This window comes from Cebidichthys violaceus, unplaced genomic scaffold, assembly GCF_023349555.1.
Source record: "Cebidichthys violaceus isolate CVI_PGR_0920_01 unplaced genomic scaffold, fCebVio1.0.p SCAF_11, whole genome shotgun sequence".
Taxonomy (NCBI): Eukaryota; Metazoa; Chordata; class Actinopteri; order Perciformes; family Stichaeidae; genus Cebidichthys; species Cebidichthys violaceus.
In genome coordinates this window covers 9,472,340-9,499,805 of record NW_027176274.1, presented here as the reverse complement: position 1 = coordinate 9,499,805, position 27,466 = coordinate 9,472,340, and the positions used below count along the sequence as shown (strand labels likewise).

General features: G+C 42.5%; 1 protein-coding gene across 3 annotated transcripts in view; it reads right to left on the bottom strand.

Annotated features, from left to right (window-relative positions):
- Nucleotides 1–78: 78 nt before the first annotated feature.
- Nucleotides 79–27,466, bottom strand: part of tanc1b (tetratricopeptide repeat, ankyrin repeat and coiled-coil containing 1b) — a 90,244-nt gene continuing 62,856 nt past the window's right edge. Inside the window, exons 9-27 of one of the 3 annotated variants that reach the window (XM_068703807.1) lie at nucleotides 24,634–24,915; nucleotides 24,218–24,372; nucleotides 20,662–20,893; nucleotides 19,867–20,033; nucleotides 17,379–17,986; nucleotides 15,699–15,807; nucleotides 15,345–15,467; nucleotides 12,825–13,061; nucleotides 12,529–12,714; nucleotides 11,718–11,796; nucleotides 7,040–7,173; nucleotides 6,721–6,844; nucleotides 6,393–6,568; nucleotides 6,064–6,196; nucleotides 5,294–5,323; nucleotides 5,078–5,169; nucleotides 4,432–4,578; nucleotides 2,926–3,026; nucleotides 79–2,830 (exon numbers count right to left, since the gene is read on the bottom strand). In XM_068703807.1, the coding sequence (XP_068559908.1) occupies nucleotides 1,228–2,830; nucleotides 2,926–3,026; nucleotides 4,432–4,578; nucleotides 5,078–5,169; nucleotides 5,294–5,323; nucleotides 6,064–6,196; nucleotides 6,393–6,568; nucleotides 6,721–6,844; nucleotides 7,040–7,173; nucleotides 11,718–11,796; nucleotides 12,529–12,714; nucleotides 12,825–13,061; nucleotides 15,345–15,467; nucleotides 15,699–15,807; nucleotides 17,379–17,986; nucleotides 19,867–20,033; nucleotides 20,662–20,893; nucleotides 24,218–24,372; nucleotides 24,634–24,915 (4,718 nt within the window). In that variant the 3' untranslated portion in view covers nucleotides 79–1,227. Of the gene's footprint in view, nucleotides 2,831–2,921; nucleotides 3,027–4,431; nucleotides 4,579–5,077; nucleotides 5,170–5,293; nucleotides 5,324–6,063; nucleotides 6,197–6,392; nucleotides 6,569–6,720; nucleotides 6,845–7,039; nucleotides 7,174–11,717; nucleotides 11,797–12,528; nucleotides 12,715–12,824; nucleotides 13,062–15,344; nucleotides 15,468–15,698; nucleotides 15,808–17,378; nucleotides 17,987–19,866; nucleotides 20,034–20,661; nucleotides 20,894–24,217; nucleotides 24,373–24,633; nucleotides 24,916–27,466 lie in introns of those variants that run through there. The other 2 variants (XM_068703816.1, XM_068703823.1) reach the window with 2 other exon arrangements.

The following is a 27,466-nucleotide window of genomic DNA, read 5'->3' as shown; positions in this document are numbered from 1 at the left end:
CTCTTTGGGCTCATGATAATCATTAAGTCCTCTTACCTTGGGCAGACTTGTGTTTTAGAATAAAAGTCAGTAGACCCGTTTGTTTTTTCCTCAGCGGGTCTTTATTTCTCTCTCCCATGGTGGCTATGGCAGTAATGTTCTATTACAGTATGTGATCACAGCTAATAAAGCTCACAATACTGAAAACATGGCAACAATTGCATTTAACGTACATATTAAAATAGAGCTGATGGCACTGCGCCCCAAAAACCGTTTCTGTTTTTATAGATTTGTTTTTACTCTGTAATATAAACTGCAATTGTAGCGTACACATAAACTCAACGTTATTGAGAATCATTAAATGTCTTATTAGCTGTGCAAAAATAACTATATAAAATATATTGCTTTTACAATTAACGAAGCCATTGGCGCTGTAAATAAATTAAACTAGACAGCAACAACAAGCCGATACAGAAAGGATTTCAATTCAATGTTAATGGTGATTTATATAATGTACAAACACATTTAACAAATGGGGTTTTCTTTAGAACCTTTAACAACTTTTCAACAACATTGTGCATCAAACTCAAAATACACAAGTCTCAATTTGTCAATACACTTAACATAGATCTTCACAGAAAAGAAGGAAAAATACATATTTATATAATGTACACAAGAGGATCTATAACATCCTTAGTAAAACACAGGAATGCCCGTCCTTTTCGACTTTCTGACACCTTCACTGAGGACTTTCTCTTCTCTCAGCACCATGGACGTAATGAACACAGTTCAAACCCCATTTCACTCTCCCTAAACCGTTTCTGTAATAACATTATGCTGTAACTGAATATGTCGTTTAAGCACTTGAGCGGCCTAAGTGTGTATAAAGTGCTCACTGTCACCGTTGCGTTGATGAGGACTGTACACTACATGTCCAAATACTTCCTTCAGTGCAATGTCTCCAGCTTGGCTGAATGACGGCCGACATGTTGTCATGTAACAGAAGCTGACAGCCACAAGCGACAGGTCGGGAGGAGAAAAAAAAAATCTGGAGCAGTCAGTACACCGCCTGCAGTCCGTGTATTCACACGGGAAAACAAACGGCTTGCAGACTGTACTTCATACAAGGCTTTAAAAGAGAGACTATTGTGTTTGGGGTTGGTTAAAAAGAAATGAAACAACTCCTCACTTAAGATTTTTGCTTGTTTGTGTGCGCTGTGGACTGTATGAAAGATAAAACAAACATCTCTACACATTCGACTCTATAAACGATCGCTTTGGTTTCATTGACGCTCCGTGGATGGCGGGATTATCTCGGGCGAGGCCAGGCTGCTTGGGTTTGCTGTCCATGAACGAGTGCGGCATCGCCAGTGCTGGCTTGGACTCTTTGTAACAGTTGGCGGCTTGGCAGAACTTCTCTGTGAATTCCTTGGCGTGCATGCCGTTTTGAAAGCTACTCATCGCCATAGCACCCTGAGGTGGCGGAGGTTTGTGCTGCTCCTGGTAAGTGCTCACTGTTTTGGCGTACGGCAGCTCGCAGTCGACGGGCAGCAGGCCCATTGCTGACATGTTGTGACACACTAGACCGTCAGATGAGTGGTTCAGCCAGCTGCGGCCGGCGGACTGCAGACTCGGGTAACTTTGCAAACCGTGGTGCTGCTGCTGCTGCTGCTGCTGCTGTTGAATTTGCTGCTGCTGTTGGAAGAAGCGTGCCGTCTTGTCGGTGATGCCCATGAAGGGTCTGGGTTTGTACTCCGTTGCAGAACCGGCCTGTTGGCTGTGCTTTGTTTTGTCAGAGATCTTGGTGCGGACATCAGGACCCAGCTTGCCACTGTCCGACAGACTGCTGCTGGACGCCAGGCTGCTGGTGGAACTGGACACGCGCATGCTGCTGCTGCTGCCGCCGCCTCCCTGTGATCCTATTGCACCACACAGCCCATCCTTTCCTGGGTCAGCATGGTTCCCCTGAGGTCCGGGACCAGAGCAGGCCAAACCATCCAAGGAGGACGCAGAGTGGACAGACAACCGGTCTTGCCCCTTGCTGCAGGATGAATAGGAAACCTGGGAGGGATGAAGGCTCTCATTTTCACAGCTGTGACCCGTGGAGGCGAAGGCGGCCGCCAGCGACACGCGGTTCCCGTACACAGGCTCGTCAGCTGGGGGCGGCAGAGGGCTGATGTCGATGCCTGGGCCCGGCTTCAGCATGCTGGACATGTGTCGGCTCGGTAAGGGACTGGAGGGACCGTACTGAGACTTGGCCCCTGCCACGCGGCCCCCCGCGGCTCCTCCCCCGACCTGCATTGAGCTCATATGCTGGTTGGTCTTGACTATCTGGGCTTGCTTGGTTGGCTGCAGGACCAGGCCCTGTTGGGCCAGCGCCTCCCGGTGCTCTCGAGGGTACCGGTGGGGGGGAAGCCTGCTGGGGCCTGGGGGTGAGCTGGGACTCAGACTCTGATGTCCCAAACTGGTGCTGACAGGCTCAGGGGGTACGACTCTGTTGTAGGAATAACTGTTCTGTGACCAGCAGGCTTCAGTTGTTCTGTCGTGCAGCGAGGCCTCTGGCTCCTCCTCCTCCTCCTCCTCTTCCTCCAGGATGTCTCTTTGTCCGTCCACGCTCCTGGCTAGGCTGTGCTCTGAAGGGTCCTCCTGTCCTTCGTCTTGCTCCTGGTCCGACTCGTGGCCTCCAGACGCCTGGCTGGAAGCTGCTGCAGCCCCAGCGACTCCTTTAGTCTGAGCGCGCTGCATCTGTTTACACTCGTCTTCTACTCGAGCAAGCAAACGACGGATTTCCCGGTTATTGGGGCACAGCTTGGCTGCTTCATGCAAGTCAGCCAGGGCCGCCGTAAACTGCCTGTGGATTGGAGAAAGAATGAAGAGAAACATTGTTACCGGATCCAGACTACATAATTCACCACTAATAAGAACCACAGGAGCTGAATGGTTTACCTGCTGCTTCTTTTAGCTCTTGCTCGGGCGTAGTAGGCCTCATAGGATTTGGGTTTCAGCTCCAGCGCTTTCGTTGCGAACTCCTCAGCCATCCCAAAATCCTTCAAGAGGAGCAGAATCAATACATTAGTTAGCCAAATGATATTCAAGCTCGATTTCAATCACAGAAATAGAGATTTTAGAATATACAGCACAAACGTTTCGTCCTTGTTGCTCGTTTTCTTTATTGCTTTCAAACTGAGTAATGACAGCATTTGACCCATGCTACATCTCCAGGCACCCCGGGTGCTGTTACTCTAGAAACACACAACAGACAACTTCATGGTGCCTGTTTCCCCCTAATCTCCCTCCAGCTTTTGGGATGTAATCACATTATCAGCTGGTTTGCTACAAACGTCTTCCTGCTAGATTTGTAACTAAGACTCATGACTAGACGAAGACTTGTGTAAACAAACTTTTAAGAAGAGCTTTTCTGTAGAAACAATTATGCAGAAACAGATCAGAAATCCTCATGTTTGCTTTTTATGTTTTTTTTTAAATGTCCAGTCCTCCTGCAATAGTTATGAATTCATCATTCTGTGAAATCTCTTCTCGGCACAGAAACTCTGGCTGAGTGAGCAGACAGGCCGGCACATGCAGGAATTGAAAAGATTTGAGGAGATTTGAGTCCACTGCCCAGTGGGCTTGTAGCTTCCTCCCTGTTACCATCTGAACACTAACAAGCTTCCCCTGCCCACACATGCTCAACTCATTCCACAAGCTGGAGTCTTAGTCACTGATTTATCTTTGCCTAAAACATTGCACAACAAATACTTCTCAGAAAAAGAAGATTTTCCTAGGAGCGCTCAATCAGCTTCAGTTTCCAACAAGTTTCACTTAAAAAATGGGACTAATGGTTGACAACTATTGCTGGAAGTGTAAAAGTGAAAGGCGGACATTTCTTCCTTTATGTTAGAATGTTCCTTTGATTATTTTCTCTGGAAGCAAGTAAGTATCAGCGAGTGGTTGCAGAGGCCACTGGCAGAATCTCCACAGCTGTGCTTATTAGGAGACTGGTCTCTTCTACCACCAGGTATAACTTTTGGACTTGCACTGGCAGACTTTATTGCTGCTTCAGGGATTATTCTCTGCCATTTGAAGAGCTAGACAAAAAAACAGGCCTCGCTGAATGTTTAAAATTGATGAGAGACATTGCCCCTTTTGAAGCTCTAATAATATTTGTTAGATTTTTCTTTTCACTTGTCTCCACATCTCATCTCTTACTTATTTTTCAGTACTTTAGCCACTACGTTTGCATGTATTCAAAGACTTAATAAAACAAACAGAAAACAGAAAAACATGTATTCTTCAGCAAATATTAATATATTGATGCCCCATGATATTCATTACTCACTGACAAATAAAACTCTGGTGAGTGAAACGCCTTGTATAAACAGTCATTAAAGGATCGTGCTAAAAATAGCAGCACTGGCTGAGGAACAAAGAAGTGTCACTTGAGAGGCTTACATTGGTTTTTCTGCGACAGCGGGAGAGATTGAGGTACAGAGAGACCCTCAGGTCTTTAAATGCCTTCAGGTCGTCGCCAAAGCCTTCTCTAGGAAACTTCCTCAGGGCGTACTGGTACCTCTGGGCCGCCTCCTTCATCTTCCCTTTCTGGAGGACAGATGGAGGGCAGACATGCAGTGAAGAAGAGGACAGAACCAGAAGGAAGAGAAGCAGGGCAGAGGTATCTGCCAGATACTCCTGCAAAGCTGTTCTCCGGCTTGAGCCGTCTCCTTCTCATCAATCATACATACAAATCGCAGGCAACACACACACACACACACACACACACACACACACACACACACACACACACACACACACACACACACACACACACACACACACACACACACACACACGACAAAGTTTGTCCTTTCTACACAAGCTCGAGGTGATAAATGTTAGGCATCGATCATGTCTCCTTTGTTAAGTGGTGCGGAACATACACATCTATTCATTTTCTTCATTTAACTGAGCTGGACAAAGGATGGTTATCACTTCAATGAAATCATCTAATACTAACTCAGTACAGCTGGGCAGATAAGGAACATGACAACTTTCATTAAGACATAAACGTGCTTTGAAAAGTATTTTATTTCCACATTACCTTGTAGAGTAGGTTTCCCTCCTCCATCAGCTTCTGAAGGAGGATGATCAGGATATCAGGCTTGGAGGTAGCCATGGCCCAGGCTGCGTTCCCTGTGGTTGCAGAGGGGGAAAGAGAGAAGTCGAGAGGCGGGTCATGTTGTTGTTACTGCTGCCAACAGGAGGTCACTGTATTCTCTGGAAATTGGTACAAGGTAAAGTTACCTAAAGATTGTACCTGATCGATCGTAAGGTGACGTTCTGTAGCCTTAGTTTATTGAAGGCGGTTAAGAAAGAGTTAGGAGGGAGAGAGTGAAGAGAAAAGAGGTCATGCAAGAGAAGTTATTTGTAGTGAAAGGAAAAGGTGTTAAGTGTTTTGTGACCATGTATGATTATGTGTCAATCAACTTGAAATGGCCTTTGCGTTTTCAGCAGTAAATGCATGCAGAGTTTTAAACTGTGCCGAAAGAAAACGTATGAGTTCTACACATGACTTTTTTTTTTCCTGAGATAAGCCGCAGACCCAGATAGCTCTATGAATGTCATTTAGGTGATAAGTCACATTTTTAAATTAGCCAAGCAGAGCATGAGGGAGAAGAGGAATGACACAGACAGACACACACACACACACACACACGCACACACACACACACACAGGAGTAAAAGTGAGCGCACACACACACACACACACACAAGCTGAACAGCGAGTGAAAATCAGGAATGGAAACAGGGTTTCTCCAGAACATTCCACAAAATTAAATCTGATCTTATTCTTAGTACCGTGAGATACCGAGCAGACAGAAACAAGCTTGACATCGAGGCAAAACAAAATGCTTAGTCTCTGTGTTTATTGACACGTGAACAAACTTAGCAAACCAAAGACACTTTTTTAGACCACAGGAGTAACAGCTGACTAAGTGGTGAACTAACTGACAGCACAGAGTATCTGCACCAGCACCAGTAGTTTCACACCTGGACAAAGGGAGGAAAGAAAAGCTTTGTGCTTACCCAGCTTGGCCCCTTTCTTCAGCAGAGTCACCACCACTGACGTGTTCCGACAGCCTATGGCTCTGTCCAGAGGCCTCATCCCACTGTAGTCTACATGCTCTATCACTGCTCCTCTCTCCACCAAATACTGGACCTACAAGAGAGCACCAGCAGTTAAAAACTCTGTGTTGACAGTCATGAGCTGGCCTAACGCAGAACGGTATGTGTGCAATAATGGCCAAGGGACGCTCTCAGCTAAGGCTAAATGAAGTGTTGGTGTGTTAGTGTGTGGTGTTTTTGTACACCATTGGTTGGTGTGTTTTGGGTCGTTTCAAACTATTTCCACTTACAATCTCTGCATCTCCATAGAAGGCAGCAAGGTCCAGCGGAGTCCGTCCGTTCTTGTCTGTGTGGTCGATGACCGCACCTTTCTCCACCAAAAACTGCACTACGTTCTTGTGTCCTTTTAAACATGCCCAGCTCAGGGGGGTCAGCCCCTCCTTGTCCATCGAAGTCAAAGATGCACCTTTGAAACAAAACAACGGTCATTAAATACTTCACATTACCACATTCTGCTAATTTAATACATCCAGCCAATACGTATTCACTGCCTTGCAATTTCTCGGTGAATGATGGTATTAATGGTGGATGTTCTGTGGCGCTGATGTTGTAGCTCACCTTTAGAAAGCAGAAACTCTACGGTGCTCAGGTGACCCTCGCAGGCCGCCACCATGAGTAGGGTCCTGCCCTGCTTGTCGCTGATGTTAATATCAGCACCGTGCTGCAACAGCAGCTCCGCAATCTAGGAAACAAGTCGGTCAGAGAACAGGCATCAAACACGGGACATAAAAGTCAACATATACAACAATAAAATACCACACACGGTTCCTTAGAAGAAGACAATGGTGAGACGTAATTGTGGTTTGAGGCAGTGTGATTGCTGTGGACACAGAGGGATAGTTTGTCTGACGCAAAAGAGCAACTCAGCGCGTTTCACCTGCCAGTGTCCCTGTCTGACGGCGCAGAATAGAGGAGACACCCCCCGCCGGTTGACCTGCTGCACCACCGCCCCCTGCTCCAACAGGAAGCAGCAGACCTCCATCTTCCCCCGGCCGGCTGCTGCCGTCAAGGCTAAAGAGAGGACGAAGGAGGAGCTGTTAAAATCTTTATTTAGATCTGTACAGAGGAGCAACTTAAGGTAAGGATACAGCACAGTGGTGAGATAGGAGTGGAATTTAAAGCCTCACACTTAACACTAAGCCAGAGAGGATACAGTGAAAATGACAACATGTACAGTACACACAGACTTATTCTGTACACGAGCAACATCAAGGGTCTTTAGTAACCCAAATATGTGGAAAAGGAAAGACTTGGCTCTCAATACTGTTCGCAATCCCAGAATCCCTCCTGTTCTTCAAAGACGAGCAGAGAAAAGCCGGCTAATGCTTGGTGCTAATTGAGTTTAAAAACAGACAATTACGTTACGCTTATTAAACTTATTAAAATTCTGCCTTGAGCTCCCCGGGCCTTGTACAGAGAGAGATGGGAATCCACTCATTTTATGCATCAGCAGACAAACATTAGACAACAAAGTCAAACAATTGTGCTAAACACACGTTCTTATTTATATTTTGTATCTTTTTTCAGAACATGATTAGCTGTATTTAACTGCGTCTAATTCAAACAAAAACAAAAAGAAGAAAATGTGTGCTTGTATTCGGGTTCTGTGAAGATTCTTGAAATGTTCAACGCTCACAGTTAATCGGCTGCTGCTGGCGTATGGCAGCAGATGGGCCGGTCTTAAATGAGCGCTGGTTGTCAAAACAGAGTGAGATCCGCCGTAAGAATCGCACCAGCTCTGCTCCCATTTTCACCTCGGAGAGAGTTAAGGTGCCGCCGAGCCTCCATATCTGACTGACATCATCCATCTGGATGAACAGTCATGAGAGCCAAACAACCCCGCCCTCCATCTGCTACAGATATGGAGATCCTCACACACAGCACGGTGAAGAACAATGATTTTTGAGAAGCTAAATTTAGCGTTAGGGGCTCCAGAGAGCAACATCAGCAGCACCTGGGTTACACTGAACAAACTATCAACAGCTGTACAGTTGTTGATGTTGAAAGTGGCGCATGTTTTTACATCACGCCGTGTATTCTCACAAGTATTCCATACGTTCCCGTATCTTCATGTTAAGTTAGTATGAACACTTTTCATTGTTGGGAGCATCTCAGCATTCCTGCTCTTCGGAGAAGGAGCTCCCTTTTCTACATTTGGTCATTTATTGTTTCAGTTCGACTTGCAACTTCCTGTCTAATCTTGCCGTATTTGATCTTCTCACGTGTTAGAAGCTATTCATCAGCCTTGTCTCAACTCGGCTCTTCCCACTCGTGTAGACCACCTTCAAAGCCGCCTTGACGGTGTCCTCCTGAGGAGGAGACTCTGAATCACCCTCTGATAACACGGATTTACAAAGTAAACACTTAATAATGTCCTTATCCACCACCACTCCACTACTAGGCTGGAGAAAGCCAAGACGTACCAACAACAACGAAGAGGTTGTGACCCGGCGTTTCAGTAAAAACTTTGCAGATCCATTAAACAACATGGAGCTGTTTTACCAACACTGATTAAAGGCTCGAAATAACAATTTCTAACCGGAGTAAGAGGAGGATTTTTTTCAATTTGGGCTTGCTAATGTAATACTTTATCAGTAGTTTAGTTTCTAAATGAATAAATAAATAAATTAAGTAAGATTTGATTATGGACGAAATGTTTATTACAAAAGGTTACAGAGAAACATTGATTTTCGTTTGCTTTGCCTGGGGACTTTTACATAACAAATGCATGTATGCTGAGCACACAAGCATTCTTTGCCTCCCCCTCTGCGAACCAAATTTAAATTCTATTATCTGAAAAGTTTTCGTTTACATTTGACTGCTCCACATTGAAAGAAAGAAATCAGTGACGAGAAAAGAGCTAAATTTCCCGCAGCTCACGAAGGGAAAGTTTGATTTTCTATTTATTGAAGAGCATTGATTTACGCATCAACTTCCTGTTTAGAAGCATGACAGTTTGGAGGAAGAATCTGTTCTTCAAAACACCGATAAATATAGCCTGTAAAAGAGCATCTTTTCATCAGTTAACACAGGTTTGGCTTCAGCGCTCACAGTAAAAATGCAGGTGTTTGTCACTTGATGCGAGAATAAAGAGCATCTTTTCCCCAGGCACCTGAGCAAACCCACAAATAGCTGCCTGGGTTAGCTCACGCTGTGCTCTTATTATACAGTAGAGACACTTACGCTCTTTGTACATATGAAATAATACAGCAGAGTCTTGTACAGAGGATGAAAAGACCTTGAGTGCATTTTAAACTGCTCATATTCAGAATGTGTGTATTTAAGCCATTCTAACTACAGTATTAAGAGCAGAGGGAGGTTTCTTCACAAGACCCCTCGAAAGAAAGCTAGATCAGCATGAACATACAAACTCAACAAAGACGAGCACTGTCCACCAAATGAATGCTCAATTCCAAAGAAAATTGGGATCCTGTCTCAAATAAAAGAAATACATATATTCATTTTTAAGATGCTTATCAAAATGACAGAGGATGGTCTATACCCATCTGTACATTACACGGGACAGAAACAACAAAATGATTTACAAAAGATTACTCTCCTGCAACACGAGGACTTGTTGATCTTCGCCTCGAGCCAATCGTACTGCTGTGTTTTCACCTCAATAATCCTTTGCAGGTAAATTACCTTTCTTTGCATAACGGTAAAGAGTTTTGCATCCTAAGAGGGGATTTTAAAAAGATGGAGATTCCACAGATGTGCCATTCAATCTGCCTCCATTTAAACACAGGAGACAGGAGACACATTTGCATAGAGATGTAATATTCCATTGAATTTTAAATATGAAATACATCTTCCCAGAGACAGGTTGTTATCGGAGAGTTGTTTTGGAGACACCGATGAATGGCCGGTTTCAGAGGGGATATTGCAGGGACTTTGTCGGTTTTGGCATTCTCTGCATCAGAGCGCAGACTGTTACCAGGTCGGATTATTAAATCTGCACGCTGAATGGTAGAAAAGGGATTTGAAGTGAAACTGAGATTTAATATAGTGCCGCTCAGCGCTGATCATTTCTGTTGTTTGCATCCAGCCAACATAGGCACAGTCATTTTCCCTGTCTGTAGTGAACTCCTCTACAAAGCTGCATCTCTCCTTGTAATACACCACTAAATGTTCATTATATGTCTGCAGAAAATGCAGACATATCCCCCCCAAGCACGACCGAGCCTGGATCTCATTTTAAATGACACATTTTACCAAATGGGTGCAGAAATATTTAAATATCCGGTCGGGCCAAGGGTTTCGGAGTCCCTTTGTTTCAGGTCAGAGGCGCTAAAGCGAACCTGTGACCTAATATTTAATTACTTTAGAAGGAATGCAAAGAGAGTTCTGGCAGTGATTTAACATCCACTTTGTAAATAGAGCTAAGAGATAAGTCCAAGGGCATGGTTACTATTAATCACAGTAATAATCATGTCCAGTTTACATATCAGGTTTAGTAATATGACTCAAAGCTTTGGTGCTTTATGTTTTCAGCAACAAGAACGCAGGTGTTACGATCGTACCAGAACACACAGTCAAGTCATATCAGTGGAAACAGAGCAGCAGTTCCACAAAGGAATATTTCAGGGGGACGACTCTTTGTCCCAGGACTGTAATAAGGTCTGAAGTCCTGCAGTCATTTAGCAGGACACAAGCACCAGTTAACCACACTGTGGACAGCCGCTCCGCTAATAGGCTGACCTACATTCCTGTAGCACCAAACTTTTAGTGCTAAACCCTGCTGGTTTACAACTGAGACAGACATAAAGAGACTATTATTAAAATTCTCCTTTTGTAAAAAAAAAAAAAAAAATCTATTCTAGTATGATTGTGCACAAAAAAGCATCAAACGCTATTGTCAAACAAGAAGGACGATAGGAACATTTATAGCTCGGATTACTTGAGTCTCAAAGCAAAAGCTCACACTGAAGATGAGAGGCAAACATTTCAAATGTGTCCGATATTTCAAAAAGTCACGAAAGATATTGCAGCTCTAAGCCTGCATGTGTCTGAAACTTAGATAATGTCTAAGAAATATTTGTAGTACTTAAACTCAACGTTAATCAGGAAGTAGCACAAACTTATTAGTCGCCCAAAGTGGATTATAAACAATATGTAATTTGTAAACGTTTATACCTAAATGTGGTCTGCAGTATATACAACATCTGGTGGAGTAACTTCAAAATGTCCAAACTTTTGGCAACATCTTAACATAGAGCCCCAAGGGACGCTGGAGCTGAAATCCAGCGGCATGTTGGGAAATCTTTGTTCAAAAGAAATGCTGTGTTGACCAAACTCAAAGTAGAAACCCACATGAGCCACAATAAGTAATGCTTTTACCAGAAAGCCCAGGAAAACTTGAAACAGCCGTAAAAAAATGCACACACATTTGGGATGAGTGACCTCCACATCAAACAGAGAGCACTACTTTGCAGAAGAGAGATACACAACCCTCCACTGCAGCATGCAATAACAGCAGTGAGGTCCAGAATGTTAAAACAGCAGGTGATGATACAAGGGAGCCACCTAATGCAAAAAGATGGATGAAAACATACCTGTCTCTCCCCACAGAGTGTCATGGCTATCAATTTGCACAGCATGCTCATTATTCAATGCCAGCAAGCCTCTCACAACCTGCCAAAAAAGAAACTTGGATTAATGGCATACTGTTTCAGCATAAGATATCAAATAAATCTTCAAGAGCTTATACAACATGCTAATTTTGTAGAAGAATAGCAAGCAATGGGATACCGCCGGCTGAGAAAATTCTTATAAATTAATCACAGCAGACTAGAGGGCCACTTGTCCCTGAACCACTGCAGGAGGTTATGTGAGTTGAGTCCAATCTGATTAATACTTTGACTTTAACGGGGTCTCCTTCTACATGTGGGTTGACAGCTTAGCTTGGCCCAGTTCTGTTATTCTGAGCCGGGCCTCAGGATCCCATTCCAACTAATGAGGAAGCCAAAATAAACCTTAAGCCTGCATCACACCTGGGCAGCGATCACTAAATCCTGCCTTCAGACATACACGGCTCAAGTCATCTTCACTGAAAACAAGATGTACTCAGATCGTATCTATAGCTACCTCTGCTTTCTGGAATATTTTGTGGAAGATTGTTGTGAAAACCCACAGGGAAGGATAGCGGTGCTGCTGCAAAGTAAGTATTAAACGTGGCGTGCATTTTTTAAAATATGTTGCGTTTTGTAATGCGTGGGTCTTACATTTCTTCTTTCAAATAAATCTCTTTTCGTAGTCATTAAAGATTCATTATCATATTCTCAGGTCCATTAATTGTTTTCACTGTACATGGCGGGGGTTGACTGTGTGAAGTAAAACATGTGCACGTGTGTGTGAGAGTCAGACCTGTGTGTGTCCCATGCTGGATGCCGCTATCAAAGCCTGCTGCAGAGCTTTGTTCTTCAGAGCACAGTCCTGCTGCTGCCCCTCAGCACTCCATTCTACCTCCAGCAGGTACTGGATAATCTCTGGGTGTCCTCGGAGAGCAGCGTGGACCAGAGCACACTGGCCACTCTTATCTACGTGATCAACCTGGTGGGAATGCATAAGGTAAGGCTGAGATAAGTGTGTGCAGATAGGCACGACGTTAGCCTTTCGCCTTTACTCATAAAACTAGAGGGTTAAACATGTGGGCTCCTCACCTTGCCCCCTCTCTTGCAGAGCAGCATGACTAGTGCCAAGTGTCCTGCAGCGGCTGAGAAGCAGAGGGGGTTCATGCCATTTTCAGACACCACGTCTACGCTGGCTCCAAACTCCAACAGCAGGAAGGCAATTTCCTGGTGACCGAGGTGGCACTGGACGCAAAGCACCGGCGCGTTGTTCAGGACCTCTGTGCGGTAATTCACGTTCGCACCGCCAAGCATTAGCAGACGGCTCACCTGATTGTGCAAATGAAACGCAAACACAGACAGCTGGTGTTGGAACAATGTTATCAAAGTGTTACCACCTGTGCACTTGTGTATTATCTGGAAACAGTTCCTCAAAACAGGATGAGAAAATGATTACATTGAAACATTTATGAAGAATATATGTGAAGGATCACGTGAATCCTGATGCACTCATTATTCCTCCTCAAATGTCCCTGAAGTTCCTTCAAAAGTAGATAAAACATAAATTCCACAATATTAATCAAAGTAATAACAGATATCGTTAGAAAAAATAGGATCTTCTTGACTGACTTTAAAATAAAGTACATGGCATGAGTTTGTTGGATGTGCATGTGAGGCTTAAACCATTTTCTAAGCCCATGCATTTTTCCGATGTATGACTTTGTGAACACCAGGTACAAGGACTAATTTAAACAGCAGCAGAACCGACAGCTCAGGCTCTTAAAAAACATCAGATGTTCTCCACCTAAATTCAGTGCAAACGTGTTTCAAACGTGCTTTAGCTTCAGCTATTTTTCTCCAAGCAAAGGTCAGACACCAAATGAAGTGGTCACATTCTACTGAATGCAATTATTAAGTGAGTTATTCTCTTCCTCGATGAGGAAATCAATAATGAATGCTTAGTCAAACAGAACCACGGAGCCAAATGACTTATTCGACAAAAGGAAATGAAATTGTGTATTTTTCCATTGGATCCGATGTGGGATGAATTAACACCGATTTTGTGTTTTTCCCAGAGGACAGAACAAGGTGACTCTGTAAGTGTCTCCTTGAGTGATGTTCTACTTACACACAAGAACTCGCAAATGGATGGATTGAGGATGACAACAAGTGATGGACTATCTGTGTAGAATACTGAAATACTATAATATGTGAAATAATTCAGCTTCAAGCCAGAATACATCATTGTGACACAATCTAGGAAAGGCCAATGCCCCCCCCCCCCCCCCAACAAACCATTCGTAGAATATCCGAGGAGTCAAAAGTGTAACTGAATATCTGAATAAATACTAAAGTTAAATACCATAGTTTATATTCATAGTAAATAAAAAAGCCCTCATCCTTTACTGACTCTTCATTTTCTTCATCCTGGTGCACATTTCATCAACTTTCCAAATTTCCTGCAAACATTATTCATTTTCCGTGTAGCGATTCTGAGAATAAGAATGCCCGGGAAATATCTGATACCTGAATGGCTAATCACCGTGTGAAACAAGCAAACTAAATATTTTAGTCTTGAAATATTATTAAGATACAAGATATAAATTATATTACATTTGGCCAAAGATGCAAACTGAATGCATCTGCCTTCTTTTCTTTTCTTCTTGGGTCCAAATAAGCAGTTTGAATCCAAACATTTTGAATTAACTGATGTAACACCGACGCACTCTTTTTACTTGCTCTAGTCTACTCTATACTCATTGCTTACATTAGCCACACACACCCTACATCAATCATTGTCCTGAACATACTGAGACACGTTCTTATCATTATCATTTAAGTACAAATGGGACATATTGCAAGAAGGACGAGAAATGCCAAAAGAGGGTAATGTGTGAAAAATGTGAATTATTGCGAAATGTTATTAAAAGTGGGAAATGTGAGGAAAATAGCAAATGCTTCAAGAAGAAAGATTAGGCTTTTATATTTTTACAATCAGCAACCCACTCCGACTCTAATTATTTTTATATTAATACACTTTTGCCTGCCAGTTAATGGTTTTTAATTTCAGCCTTAGGGACGAGAGACGACCATGGATCAAGCTAATGGTAAGAAAGGGGAGGAATCAGTTTGGGCCGATGAGCATCCTTATACTGCTTTTTATGGCAGCTTCAAAAGTTAATCTGTTCTGAGCCCACGTTCATCCCCATAAGTATGTGTAAGGAATAGAGCGTGACATTTATAATGATTCACAACTTAATTGCCATCTGTGGAATTGCAAGAGCGTTCAGGGAGGACATTTAGGTTCTTCAGATGTCACTAATAAAACCATGTATACTAATCATCAGTTTGCGTGCGATTTGAGAGTTTTAGGGACATCATTTTGGACTTTTTGATTAATCAATAAGTCTCCATATGAAGTGTCCATTTTAAGTTACCAGATTCTAGAGTGATGTCCTCAAATTGCTTAATTTGTCCGACCACCAATCAAAAACCCGGTATAGTATTGAGAATCTGGAACCAGCTGATGTTTCGTCATCTCATCAGTTGGGCTGATTGTTTCGGGTCTAACTGACACACAAGAGCCGGAGCAGAGCTGGAGAACACCTTTACCTTGACGTTGGGTGTGTAGAGATTCCTCAGGGAGGCCAAGGCTGCAGAAAGGCCGTCGGCACTGCAGCTGATCCACAAAGCCTGCAGCACACTGGATGATACACCCGTTCTCTTACTCAGGCCCTGCACACAAACATAAACACACACCAATGCATATATGAATGCACAAAGATATAAACACACATACATAAAGTCAATGGACTTGAGCTGAACAAGTGTTTCTCTTCTCATCTCCTGGCTTATCCTCTGGTTAACTACACTCAAACATAAATAAATACAGAGAGAGTGAACACTTCCCAGAAGGGATGGACTGTGGATGAAGGTAGAGAGCATGTATGGCTTCCTTAGCTGTACCTTGAAGATGTGTGCTTTGAGGATGTGGTGTCCCAGCTCCATCGTCTGCTGACGATTAAGCTTCCCCTCTTGGCGGGAAAGCATGAAAGCCATAAGAGCATGACCAGTCCTGGACGAGGAAACAACAGAGAGGATACTCAGCTATAAAAGGAGAATAGGTAACACACAGAAGGACAGCAGAACACTAGGAGACCTACGTTTTCCTGTTGCTGTGGAAAAATGAATTATAATTCATAATATAGTCTCATCTGGTCTTTTACTTCAGCATCAACTATTTTTTTGCAATATGTAAATCTACTGATGCATTTGGTGTTCATCTGCCCCCACGTCAACATGAAACTGCTCATTAATTTTGGCCATGAAGAGCACCTTAACAAGTGAGTTAGGTATGAATTCAGAATACCTCCATGAAGGATGGGGAAGTGTGTAAAACCCCTGGGTTCTCCTTTCAATCTCCACTCAGGCACTCTGCCATTAATTAATGCCGAACTTCATTAAAAGAACATGCATGAATGCAGATCACTTTGATCTGGTTAAAATTCTCTCTCTTCGTGCCCTGGCACAGACAGAGAGTCAGTGACGCAAGCTTTTGTCAGCATGTGCGTTCCCTTTGCCAGACTCCCGAGTCTTTGTTTGGTAATGACGGAGTTGGAAGGCTGTGAATGACCAGAATGTGAAGCTGGTCCACTTAGAAACACCACTGTGTGAGCAGAGGTGATACTGACGCGCATCAGAGACAAAAAAAAGAGCACGGCACTGTGACATCATCCAATTTACGTATTGTGAATGACTGAAGTTTCTAATGTGGGTGAGGGGGCTCCAGAATTACAATTAGGTAGCATTACTAAAGCAGATAAGCCCGTCTCACAGGGCAAGAAGGGCGCAGGAGGAACCCACGATAATTTCTTCTAGAAACATTGACCAAACATTTTTCCATATTAAAAAGGTATTCATAGTTTTAAACTTCTTTCATAGTATAATATCCATTTCTAAAACGATGTTTGGCTGAACACACATACTTTTACAAAATGTACCCCATATATTTTTGACATCCAGCACATCTCTGCGTGTCAGCAGTGTTCTTGTAAATGTTGTTTGCTTGTGACAAAATAAAAATAAAAGTTGCAAAACAGTACATAATAGCGACTGCATTATAAAAAAAGTGGGTTGTTATGATTACAACAAACACTTGGAACATCTCAAAGCCAATTTCCTCGCTGACTCCAACATATGAATCATTCTGCACTTATTGAGGAGAACGTTTTACTTACTTCTCTACACACAAAGTCCTTCATGTCAGTGTACTATTCATGCAACGTGTTGGCCATGATTCACATACTATTAAGAACTTCAAGTAGAAACTTCAGCGACAAACACCATGATTATTTTTCATGAGCGTTGTCTGCATAATATTTGTACTCAAAGGGCTGAATTCTAAACAGTTTACTAAGAAAGGAATGCTGTAAGGATATTGTGATAAAAAGCCTACTGTAATGCAGCTATCATCATGGCTTGATTTGTACTTCCCTACAGATTGTTTGGGATCTAACAGTGATGCGCTGCAAGAACATTCTTACTAGATGCACTACAGACTTGTCGTGCCTGTTAAACTTCCCCACAATCCTTCGAGGAGAACTGCTGAGTTACTGCATTAGCTTAAAAAGGGCAAAGAGGACTGACCTGGGGTCACAGAGGAAGTCTGTACTCTCTCCATCAGCTCTCCACACCAGCCACTCTCTGAAGGAGGGGTGGCAGAACATGCGCGTCTTGTCCCGCCGTTTGATGAGGAAGCACGAGAGCAGCTCCATGCGCTGTTGGAAGTCCTCCCATTGCAGCTCCCCTTGGACGAAGACGGCGTTGATGGCCTGGAACAGCTGCTCGTCCGTCATGGGGTGCAGCGAGGCGAGAGCCACGTTGAGGATGGGCAGTGAGCGCTCAAAGGCCGAATTGGTCATGAACTTCATGTTGCACTGTAACTGGTAGAGCTCAGCCAGCGAGACGGGCACCACTTTGTAGCTGGCACTCTTGATCACGAGGTGACCTCTCTCAAACAGATCCAGGGTGAGTTTGAGATACAGGTAGGAGCCCTGGCTGCGGGAGATCAGGTGGCTACTGAGCTTGCCAACGGTGATCGGGTCGGCCTTGCCGTTCAGGCTAATATTGTTCATGATGTCCTTGCTGCCATTGATGCGGTACTGGATGTACGCATTGAGGTCGTTGCTTATCTCCGCGTTGTCGGAAAAGTCGTCCAGGGAGATCTTGGAGAAGGGCAGAAGGCTTGTGATCTCCTATGGAAGAGACAGAGGAAAAGACAGTCAGTAGATTTCCATGCTCTTTTCAAATTAGCCCACATTAATGACAAAATGTACTAATTCAATTTCAATAAGTGGTTTTCTAGTTCTCGTCTCTGCAACATAAATTGTATTCCTTATTACCACAACAGACAAATAGAGGAATAATGGCTTATGTGCATTTATTATCAGAGGGCTGTCTTTGAGCAGTAGGGGAGCAAACATGCTGAGCTATCAGGCCATAGCAGACCCTACTATTGGAAATGTGGCTGTGAGAAAAAACAGGACTGGGAAAGTGAGTATTAAGAGGCAGGGGATGGATGGGATGGTAGGGGGCCACAGGAACACTTCTAAGAGAAGTCTGAGCCACAGCTCACATTTCAATCTATGTCCTGGGGGGTTTGAAAAAATCAATGCACCTTAATCCTCCAATGCTCTGCCTGTCTGAGGCTAAAAAAACATTGCCTCGGTGAGATAACACTTCACTCTTCCTCATCATGACAAGGTACAGCAAATACACACACATGCACGTGTGTCCACACATGCACAGAGTCACTGAATCGCACTGATTATAATCCACGAGGTGAGTGAAGGGCTAGCAACACCTCACCGATAAGCCAGATATTAGTGCAGCAAGCAACGGCCAATATCCTATTTGTTTGCTCAAAGTACCAAACAAAACTGTGACACTTTTATGACACAAATATGATGCAGCGGTTGCAAACTGAGTAGTATTTCTTCATGGAATCCATTGAAGACGGAGTATTATGTGGCCTTTCCAATGCGATATAGGAATCATTCATCCTTTTTTTTTTGATATCTACTACTTACTCTGACAATGTGACGTGTACAACTGGCTGGCAACTTAAGAGGTTGCGACACAAATTCCCTTCAATTTAAAAACTGCTCCACTGTGTCATTCAGAGCCCACCTACAGAGCTACACCTACAGTGCACTGTGTGCAGTCAACTGGGACATCCGGGGGAAAAAAAAATCTTTCCACACGACAAACGGACCCTGACGGATTACTAGAGGTGAATACACAAGAGCATGAATACAAAATGTCACTGTTACAATAGATTGATTTAGCATATCCAGAGAACCTTGACATAAACCCAATATTAATTCTATTCTGACTCACAGGATAAAATCAAATGGGCAGAACTTAGGTTTTTAGTGAATTGCATACTGATGGCCACTATGTCAGCCTGGCTTGTGCCTGAACAATAATAACTTGAGCTCTGGATGTCAGCTCTCACATTATTATCCCAGGCTCAGCGCTTCATCGCAGCAAAGAAAATCAGACGTCGTGTGACTCATCGGGCGTGGCAAAGCCTCAGCTATCGCCAGCGTGAGTTCAACACATCTCTGTAACTGGTCGACCTAGCGTCTCTTTCCCCGAGCTAGTCAGCTCACAGTGACTGACTGCTCCTTCCATGTCATGCAGTCTTGCTTCCTGGGTCACTGATACTTCAGCTCCTTCTTGAATGTTCCAGGATACGCTTGACAAAACTGCCTCTGTAGAGTCTGACGAGGAGCAGCGGCTCAGGAAAAACCTTTCAACTTTCCCGCTTGTCAAAATCTTCAGGGTTTGATGGCAGTCAGTGAGAGTATCAAGAGGCGACGGAAGATCTGACTTGAGCTTTGTTACATTTTACAATCGTATTGAGAGGATTCTTAAATTAGCTAAACTTCTGTAGTAAGCTGATTTTTAACACTCCCTTGATACAAGCTGGTTAATTTGAAATGTAGAACGAGTCTAAATAATGACAATTCATATTCATAATTCACATTCATATCTGTCATATTGAAAGAAAGTATATTATGTGTAAGACAAGCACTACACAATGTTTTTCTATAAATGAGCTCTTCCGTACCAGTAAATTGACCCGGACAGTGACCACAAGTTTCAGCCAGGAGGGGAACTTGGCAATGATCTTCGTGATGAAGGACGCAATGGTGTCTCCGTAGTCCGGTTTATGGAACTCGGCTTCGTTCAGCCCGTCTATCAAGATGATGTGATCCTCCTCTGGAATCCTCCGATCTGGAAACACACACACACACACACACACACACACAATAACCAACAAAGGTAAGACGATGTGCAGTGAGGTGCGGCTCTTACTGTGACAGTTCAGTTCAGCTTAACTTTACCGTGGCCAGTGTGCAGAGAGGTGCCTTGTTTCAGTGCACTAACTAAACCCTCTCTCTCAGAAGTGCGGTGAGAGTGAGTGCTAAGGGCTTTTACTCTTACATTCATCAACTACACAGCCACTGCTCACACTTCACTCAGTACTGAAATGTCAAGTTAGCTGTTCTGTAAAGACAACAGTCAATACCTTCAGTGGCAGCTGATTGAGTTACTCTAGGAAATCAGCAGGGAAAACTGTCCTGATTATTTGGTATTATCATAAGCTTGTAATAATCTTCTTTTGCGTTATATTTGCAAGCTGCAGTGTCTCTTTATGACATAGCAAATGTAATGAATATGTCCGTGACATTCCATTACAGTTATATTGCAGAGCAGGTTACATTTTATCACAAACTTGTATATTTAGAACAATTTGGGTTTCAGTGCTCAAGGACACACCTAAACATGCATCATCACATCTAAAACAGGGGAGAACAGAAGCCTACAAAAATAACAGAATATCATACAATGGTGGTTTCACCTTTACGAAGGCTGGTTAGTGGCTCAAGGACGCCCCTCCGGAAAGCGGCCATGGGGTCCTGGACACAGGAGCGCAGACTGAGCATGCTCTGGAGGTGGGGCTCCTTCAGCAACATCTCCCGGTACGCACTGAGCTGGTGTGCTCTGCACAGCAGGGCAGCGATACTATGCACAAACTCTGGTACCAGGCAAGTGTACGTGTTGTCCGCCTGGCAGTAGTGATATGCCACCACCTGGATCACAAAGAGAGGAGAGAAAGACAGATAAAGCTAGAGTTATTTCAGACTTAAGGAGTATTAAAAACATGTCACAGTAATAAATGTTTATTAGTTTTGGCTTCCAAAAATATGCGAAGCTGGGAACGTTCAAAAACGCTCAAAGCATTTGCAAAAGCCGACTGCCTTGTTGATTAAAAACCAAATTCTGCGGATACAGTCTTGAATCTCATGCTCTTTTATTCACACTACCCTCCATGAAGCCACATGTCGTCTCTTCAACCAAGTTTAAAACAAAACTTTAGAGGGGATGATGAAGTAATTGGGCAAAGGCCGACCACCTCAGATAAACTCTACTATAAAAAGGAGCCAGTGGATGGAGGTGGAGCTCTGAAAGGAGGATCTTCTGTGTCTGAAGTTAGGTTGCTGCAGTGTTCAAAGGAGGTCTGATTCAGGAGCATAAAGGAGGGACAGGGATTGGGGAAGAGGCAAAGAGAGATGCCCTGGGGATGTGTGACTCTCTTCTAATTACAGTCCAACCTGAAGGAGCTGACACACTTCCAAGATGAGCAGAAGGGGGAGCAGGTGACTCTGCTGCTGCTGCCTATTGTTCCATCAACAATGATGACCAGCTTCTGGAAAAATAATGAGCCGAAGCACTTTCTTCTCAGCCAAACCACAGTGACATCTGAAAGTGTATTTCTATGTCCTACATTCGGAATGGAGTCGATATTAACCACATTAACTAATAAATCTACTATAAGCACTCTGGCTGCATGATGTTGACAATGATTTAGAGATCTAGGTAGGAACAATGATGGCGGCGGTGCTAAAAAAATAAAAGGACCGTGATACAACCAAGTAACTGCGAATTAATCCCTGGGGTTGGAGCTTCGTCAATGGCACATTTCACCAGTCAGTCACTACAACATCAACTAGTTGTCTCCAGATGTGTGCTCTTTATAAAAGTGGCGAAATAAGGTGTGTCTCTGTGAAGCTTATGTGATAGTCAGAGAAGTAGGTAAATCAGTGAGTATTTAGCCAAACACACAAGCAAAGGAAGTAAACGATCAAGAATCTAAAAGTAAGAAAACATCATCCTAGGACTGCAATTCAATTCTATGGAATCAAATTATCTGTGACATCAAATTCCAGAGAAACTGTTGAACACTTTTCTCTTGGGGCATACAGTAAATGAATATACAATAAATTAAAGTTACCTGCCATTTGTATAAATACAATACCTTTTGATAAGGGCCTGAGAAAGAGTCTGCAGTGATAGTTAGAGTACAAGTCATGTAGACTACTGCCTCATCAATAAGCAATACGCATCTCAACAAATATGATGCAACACTCTGCAGTGCACCTGAAGCACTTCATATACTGGCACTGAAATGAATCTGCTGTTGAGAAACAATGCCTAAAACGTGCCTCTGAAACAGGGGTGAGATATCAAATTGGCGGTAGACCATTAAACGTAATGGCCTCAGTGCCCCTGTTATGACACCACGTTCAAATCAATGATTAAAAAGAACTGACAGACTTTGACAGAAGCAGCTCAGTTCATCAGTATTCACACATCACTAAGCGCCTGTTGGAAACACTTTACCCAATAATTAGCTTGAGGGACATCTCTTGGGTTTATTAGACATTTAGATGAGCCTCTGTGGCATAAAGTCAGATGTCTGGTGCATGAAATTTAGCGTTTCCAGTGGCAGAGGCAAACTGTACAGTAGGTATTTCATGCACCATTTCACGATTACGCAGGTATCCATGACAGGGCAAGAGTGTTAACTGAAGGTGTTACAGCAATTCCACGAAGCAAGTCAAAGTGCATTAAGTCGAGAACGTTTGAGATAGGTACAGCGACGACTGAACTATTTTAGTCACGATTGGAGAAAGCGTTGCAGAAATATGGTCCAACTCCCGTTTGTGTCTTGGCTGCCAACTCTGTCACAGACCGGTGTTCTACAATAATGATGGTCAGTCTATGGCTTATCAGTTATCTATGAAAGTATCTCTCTCATGCATCAACTTTAGCAACTGAAGCAAACATGCCAACCAATTTAACATTATTCAACCTTTTACAAAAGTTGGGGAAACAAACATTATGGAATGTCATCCAACCTGCATGTGCTGCCATGAGTTTTGGGATGTGTACGCAGCGTCGACAGCAGCCTATTTCAAATATTCTCTCCCATAAACAACGAATAATATGATCCTGAACACAACTTAGAGCAATGGAAGGCTCCAATAGATAGCCTTGTAGTTCATTTTCAGCTAAAGGAAAATAGGAGAATAAATGAATCATTTTCAAGGAGAACACTAGATTTTCCTGAACTTTTTAATTTTTTCTTATTTTCCATGTGTTTTCAATGACTGGAAAAATTGTCAACTTTTGTGGGAAACCTTTAGCTACTAGAAATACTGAAGCTTGTGACTGAAGTGACTTCATTAAACAGACTCATATCAGCTGTATCAGATCAAAAGTATGTAACTATTCTTAGATGGCTAAAGAAATCCAAAATATGCACTTTTACATAGAATGGGGACTAATAATAATTAGTAGATTTCCAATTGTTCCTTGGTCAGCTAATAACTCTAATATTCAATAAATGTTTTTCTCTGCACAGAACATAATAAAAAGCTATAGACCCTATGTAACAATGTTGGTGTCTTCCTTTAATAATAGACAGTGGAAGCTACAGCAGCTAAGATATAATCTAAAATGTTTTTACTTAACACAGCTATCGTACTGCAGCAGCGAGATGCTGCGGACATTAATATTGAACTCTGCTTTTCATGGCCAAGTCTTTAACTAAGCTCCCTGCTTCTCAAATCAAACAAGCCTGCGATATTAAAGGTCTCTGAGAGACCAGTAGTGGCATCGTCTTTCATAACGTCAGCGAAGAAACCATCCATATTTCATAGGCTGAATATCAAACAAATGAACATAAACAACCATAAATCATATACAAACACGTATAAACATAAATCAACCGAGCTGAGCCGGTATCAGGTTTCCGCAGCGCATCTCATACATACTAAAAGCGATTCAGCACAGCATGAACATCTTTGTAATAAGGGAGAGAATCACCAGCAAGAACAAACAAGAGGAACTGCAAGAAGGGTAGATATATAATGTCCAAAACAGAAGATGCAGCACATCAATAAATGTACACCAGCGACAGCAGACACCTGTGCATTTGTTTCACTCATAACACCACTTTGCTCTCAGGTGTCATCAAACCTGTTTTATAATGAAGCTGATTGACTTTTGGGATGGATCATCATCTTTAAGGATAAGTGAGACTGATTCCTCCTGAATGCTGAGGGTTGTACCTTTGCAGCCAGGCGTTTGACAGCCTCGTCCCGACGTCGCTGCATCTCGGGGGTGCCCGGGCAGCTGCTGGTCCTCAGCGTGTTGGTAGCACTGGATGGTGGAGTGGGCTGTGGAGGCTGGCTGAGTGGAAGTTCCGCGCTTGTTCCCCCACCACCTGGAAGACACAGTCACACACTTTTGTCACATACATATAAAGACACACATGAGTTGTAAATCAAGTATTTGATGCATTAGATCAATTGGTTTTATGTTGTCATGGCGTATTGTGTAAAATCGGATTGTTTTGAGTTGATATTGTCAGTGGATATATCCTCACTTCACTTCCACACTCAAGTTTATTGTAAAATGAAAATACAATAACCTGTAGTACAAAACTAGCTAATGTAGTGCTAACATCCAAAGGCAAACACTTTACTTTTTGGGGAGGCACTGGGACTGTTGGAGGCTATCTGCCGCATTCGGCCTCCGTGGCAGCTCAGGGCTACTAGCCGGGAGACGATGGCCGTCTTCCCGTAACCCACGCTTCCCACCACCACAGCGCCGTGGTTCTCTGTGGACTCGCTGGCCTTCAGGACATCTTCCAGCTGCTGAAAGAGCCAATCTCGGCCCACGAACACAGAGTCTGTGGTGATGCTGGGCACCTCAAACAGCAAGGGCTTCAGCATGATGTCCACGGGTTTGTAGGGAGCAAAACGAGCTGAGGAGAAGTAATAGGGAAGAAAAGCATTCAAATACAATTATGTCGCTATTTCTCTTACAAATGCACAAAAATATTCAGAGTCAGTGTTAGCTTTTTAGAGAAAGACATGGCACATGCTTCTGTTTGCTTTTGGAATCAATCCCACTCTCTCCGTCAGTAATGGAGTTTTGTTTTTTAAAGGTAAGTTTTGAAATCTGGCAACTTTAAACTGATGCTGTGTTCTAGTTCAGCCTTAATTTATCCCAGAGTAAATACATCTTTTATCCTTCACAGACAAACATCTGTAAATCAAATGAATACCAGTTTATAAGGAATAATCTTGATAGTTTTGTTCTTCCAGAATGTGCCGTGTACATCTAAAACCTACGTTGTAGTCTTAACACTGTATCTTTTGTCCACTTTAGCTTGGATGAATGTTAATTTAAGTGAAATCTCAACATAAGTGGACTTTAAAGAGGACTCGCTGTCTGGTCCACTTCAGCACTCATTAGATCTCAGAACACTTGTTCACTCAGGAAAACTATTAGCGCTCTGATCCTCTCTACTAATACTAGAATTACTAATACCAACACTAATGCTGCTTATGCTGCTTTTACAACTTCTACTCATACTACTTGATAGTAGGCCTCTAATAGAATATAAGAAGCTTCATTCATTATGTTGACATTCAAATTCTACATCAACATTTGAATGCTTCACAGCTTATTTTTTTTGCATGTTTATTCATTGTGTTCCAACCTGATATTTCTGCACAGTATGGCTACATTAATATTATAAGTATTATGCTATTTGTAGAATTAGATGGTGGCTGTGTTGGATTGTTTCCGACTTGTGTCATCCAAACATTTCCATAATTCCGAAGGTCTACATTTTACTTCTTTAAAATATTCTGATTTGTTGGCTTTTGTGTTCTTAAAAAAAGAAATGTTGGATGCTCGAGTTTCCTTGAATATTTGTACTGAGAAAAATACCTGAAATAAATCAAAGGTAATGTGTTCTTGGAAAGGAGAAAAATAATTGGCAAATTAAAAAATAATTGTTGGTAGGACTCCTAAATACACACAATTTTAAATTGATGGGACAAAGACTGTTATGCAGACAGCCAGTGCTCAAAGTTGTCCGGTACTCAGCGGTATACAATACCAGAACTGCTACATTTTACTCTTATGCGTACCGTGACTTTTTGTTGTGTACCGGCACTATTAATAAGATTATGGTTCTCTTTTCAGTCCTCTCAGGTTTTAGGATGTTATCTATACTAATAATAATGGCCCAAAACAAATTAAATTGCACAGTAATATGTAAAAGAATAGGCCTACTATAGTAGATGCATAGCCCAAGTATAATAATATCACAATAAAATTACAACTGATTCAGTATAACGCAGCCAAAAAACTTCTGGCTTCTGGCCAACACGTGATTAAGGGGAGTACTGTCAGTACTAGTGCCCGTACTATTACCATTACATTACTGGCACTGCAACCAGCATTAATTATTGCATGTACTTTAATGTGATGATTAGTAGCACATTAACCTGTTAGATGATGTATACAATACAGAATAATGTAAGGTCTAAATTAACATATTTAAATCATTCTGCTGGTCAACTGCTGGCAAACTTTTGACCTACCCTGAGGGATATTGTGGCGTCTCCTGCCCACACTAACCATATCTCATTTCCTCACTCACTTCAGTCTAGAACAGTTTAAGACCATAACAAGTGTGACAATAACGGAAAATTAAAAACATGCACACATACAGTAGAGAACAAAAATTCTTTCTGAGCAGACATTGACTGTTACTCAGTACTAATGTTTCTTCGTGGAGATAAAAATATAAAAAATATATAAATAAAATATAAATCCACTGACATGATGCGTCTGTATCAACCTCATGTTTAAGGAAATGTGGAAAAGATTTTAAAAACAGAGCGAAATAGTTTGACTACCTAATGATGTCACATTAAATTATTCATGTTCTCATCAAATATTCACTCTGTGGGATTTTTCTCAGTGAGACCGAGGTTTCAAAACGTATAACCGAGATAAAGGCTGGTGAACCCGGGACATGGTTTTTATCTGCAGAGCTAAATGTGTGCAGGAAACACGGTTTTTGATAGTTAAGCTTTAATATAAATCAGTCTAGTAGTGTTTGCGGTGCATAATTGAAATATTTGGACAGTTTTGGGGCTCGGTACTTAAACACACTGGATTTGAAATTAAACTAGGTCTATGAGGTTTAAATGCCGACTTTTAGCTTTAATTTGAGGGTAATGACATCCACCTGGGATGAACCATCCATGAACTTTTTACATACCTCTTAATAGCATAAAAAGCTACAGATCCTACACTCTTTCAAACACTACCTTATATGGATGTGAACACACCAAACACCATTAGAGCTGAAACACAGCACTTTATCCTCCCAGCAACTGTCACTGTTTCATTTGAAATATAGTGTAACGGAGCAGAGCCAAAACAATGAAAAACTTTAACACTACAACTGACAAAAGTGCAACATACATTTTTAAATTGTCACTATCTCAAAT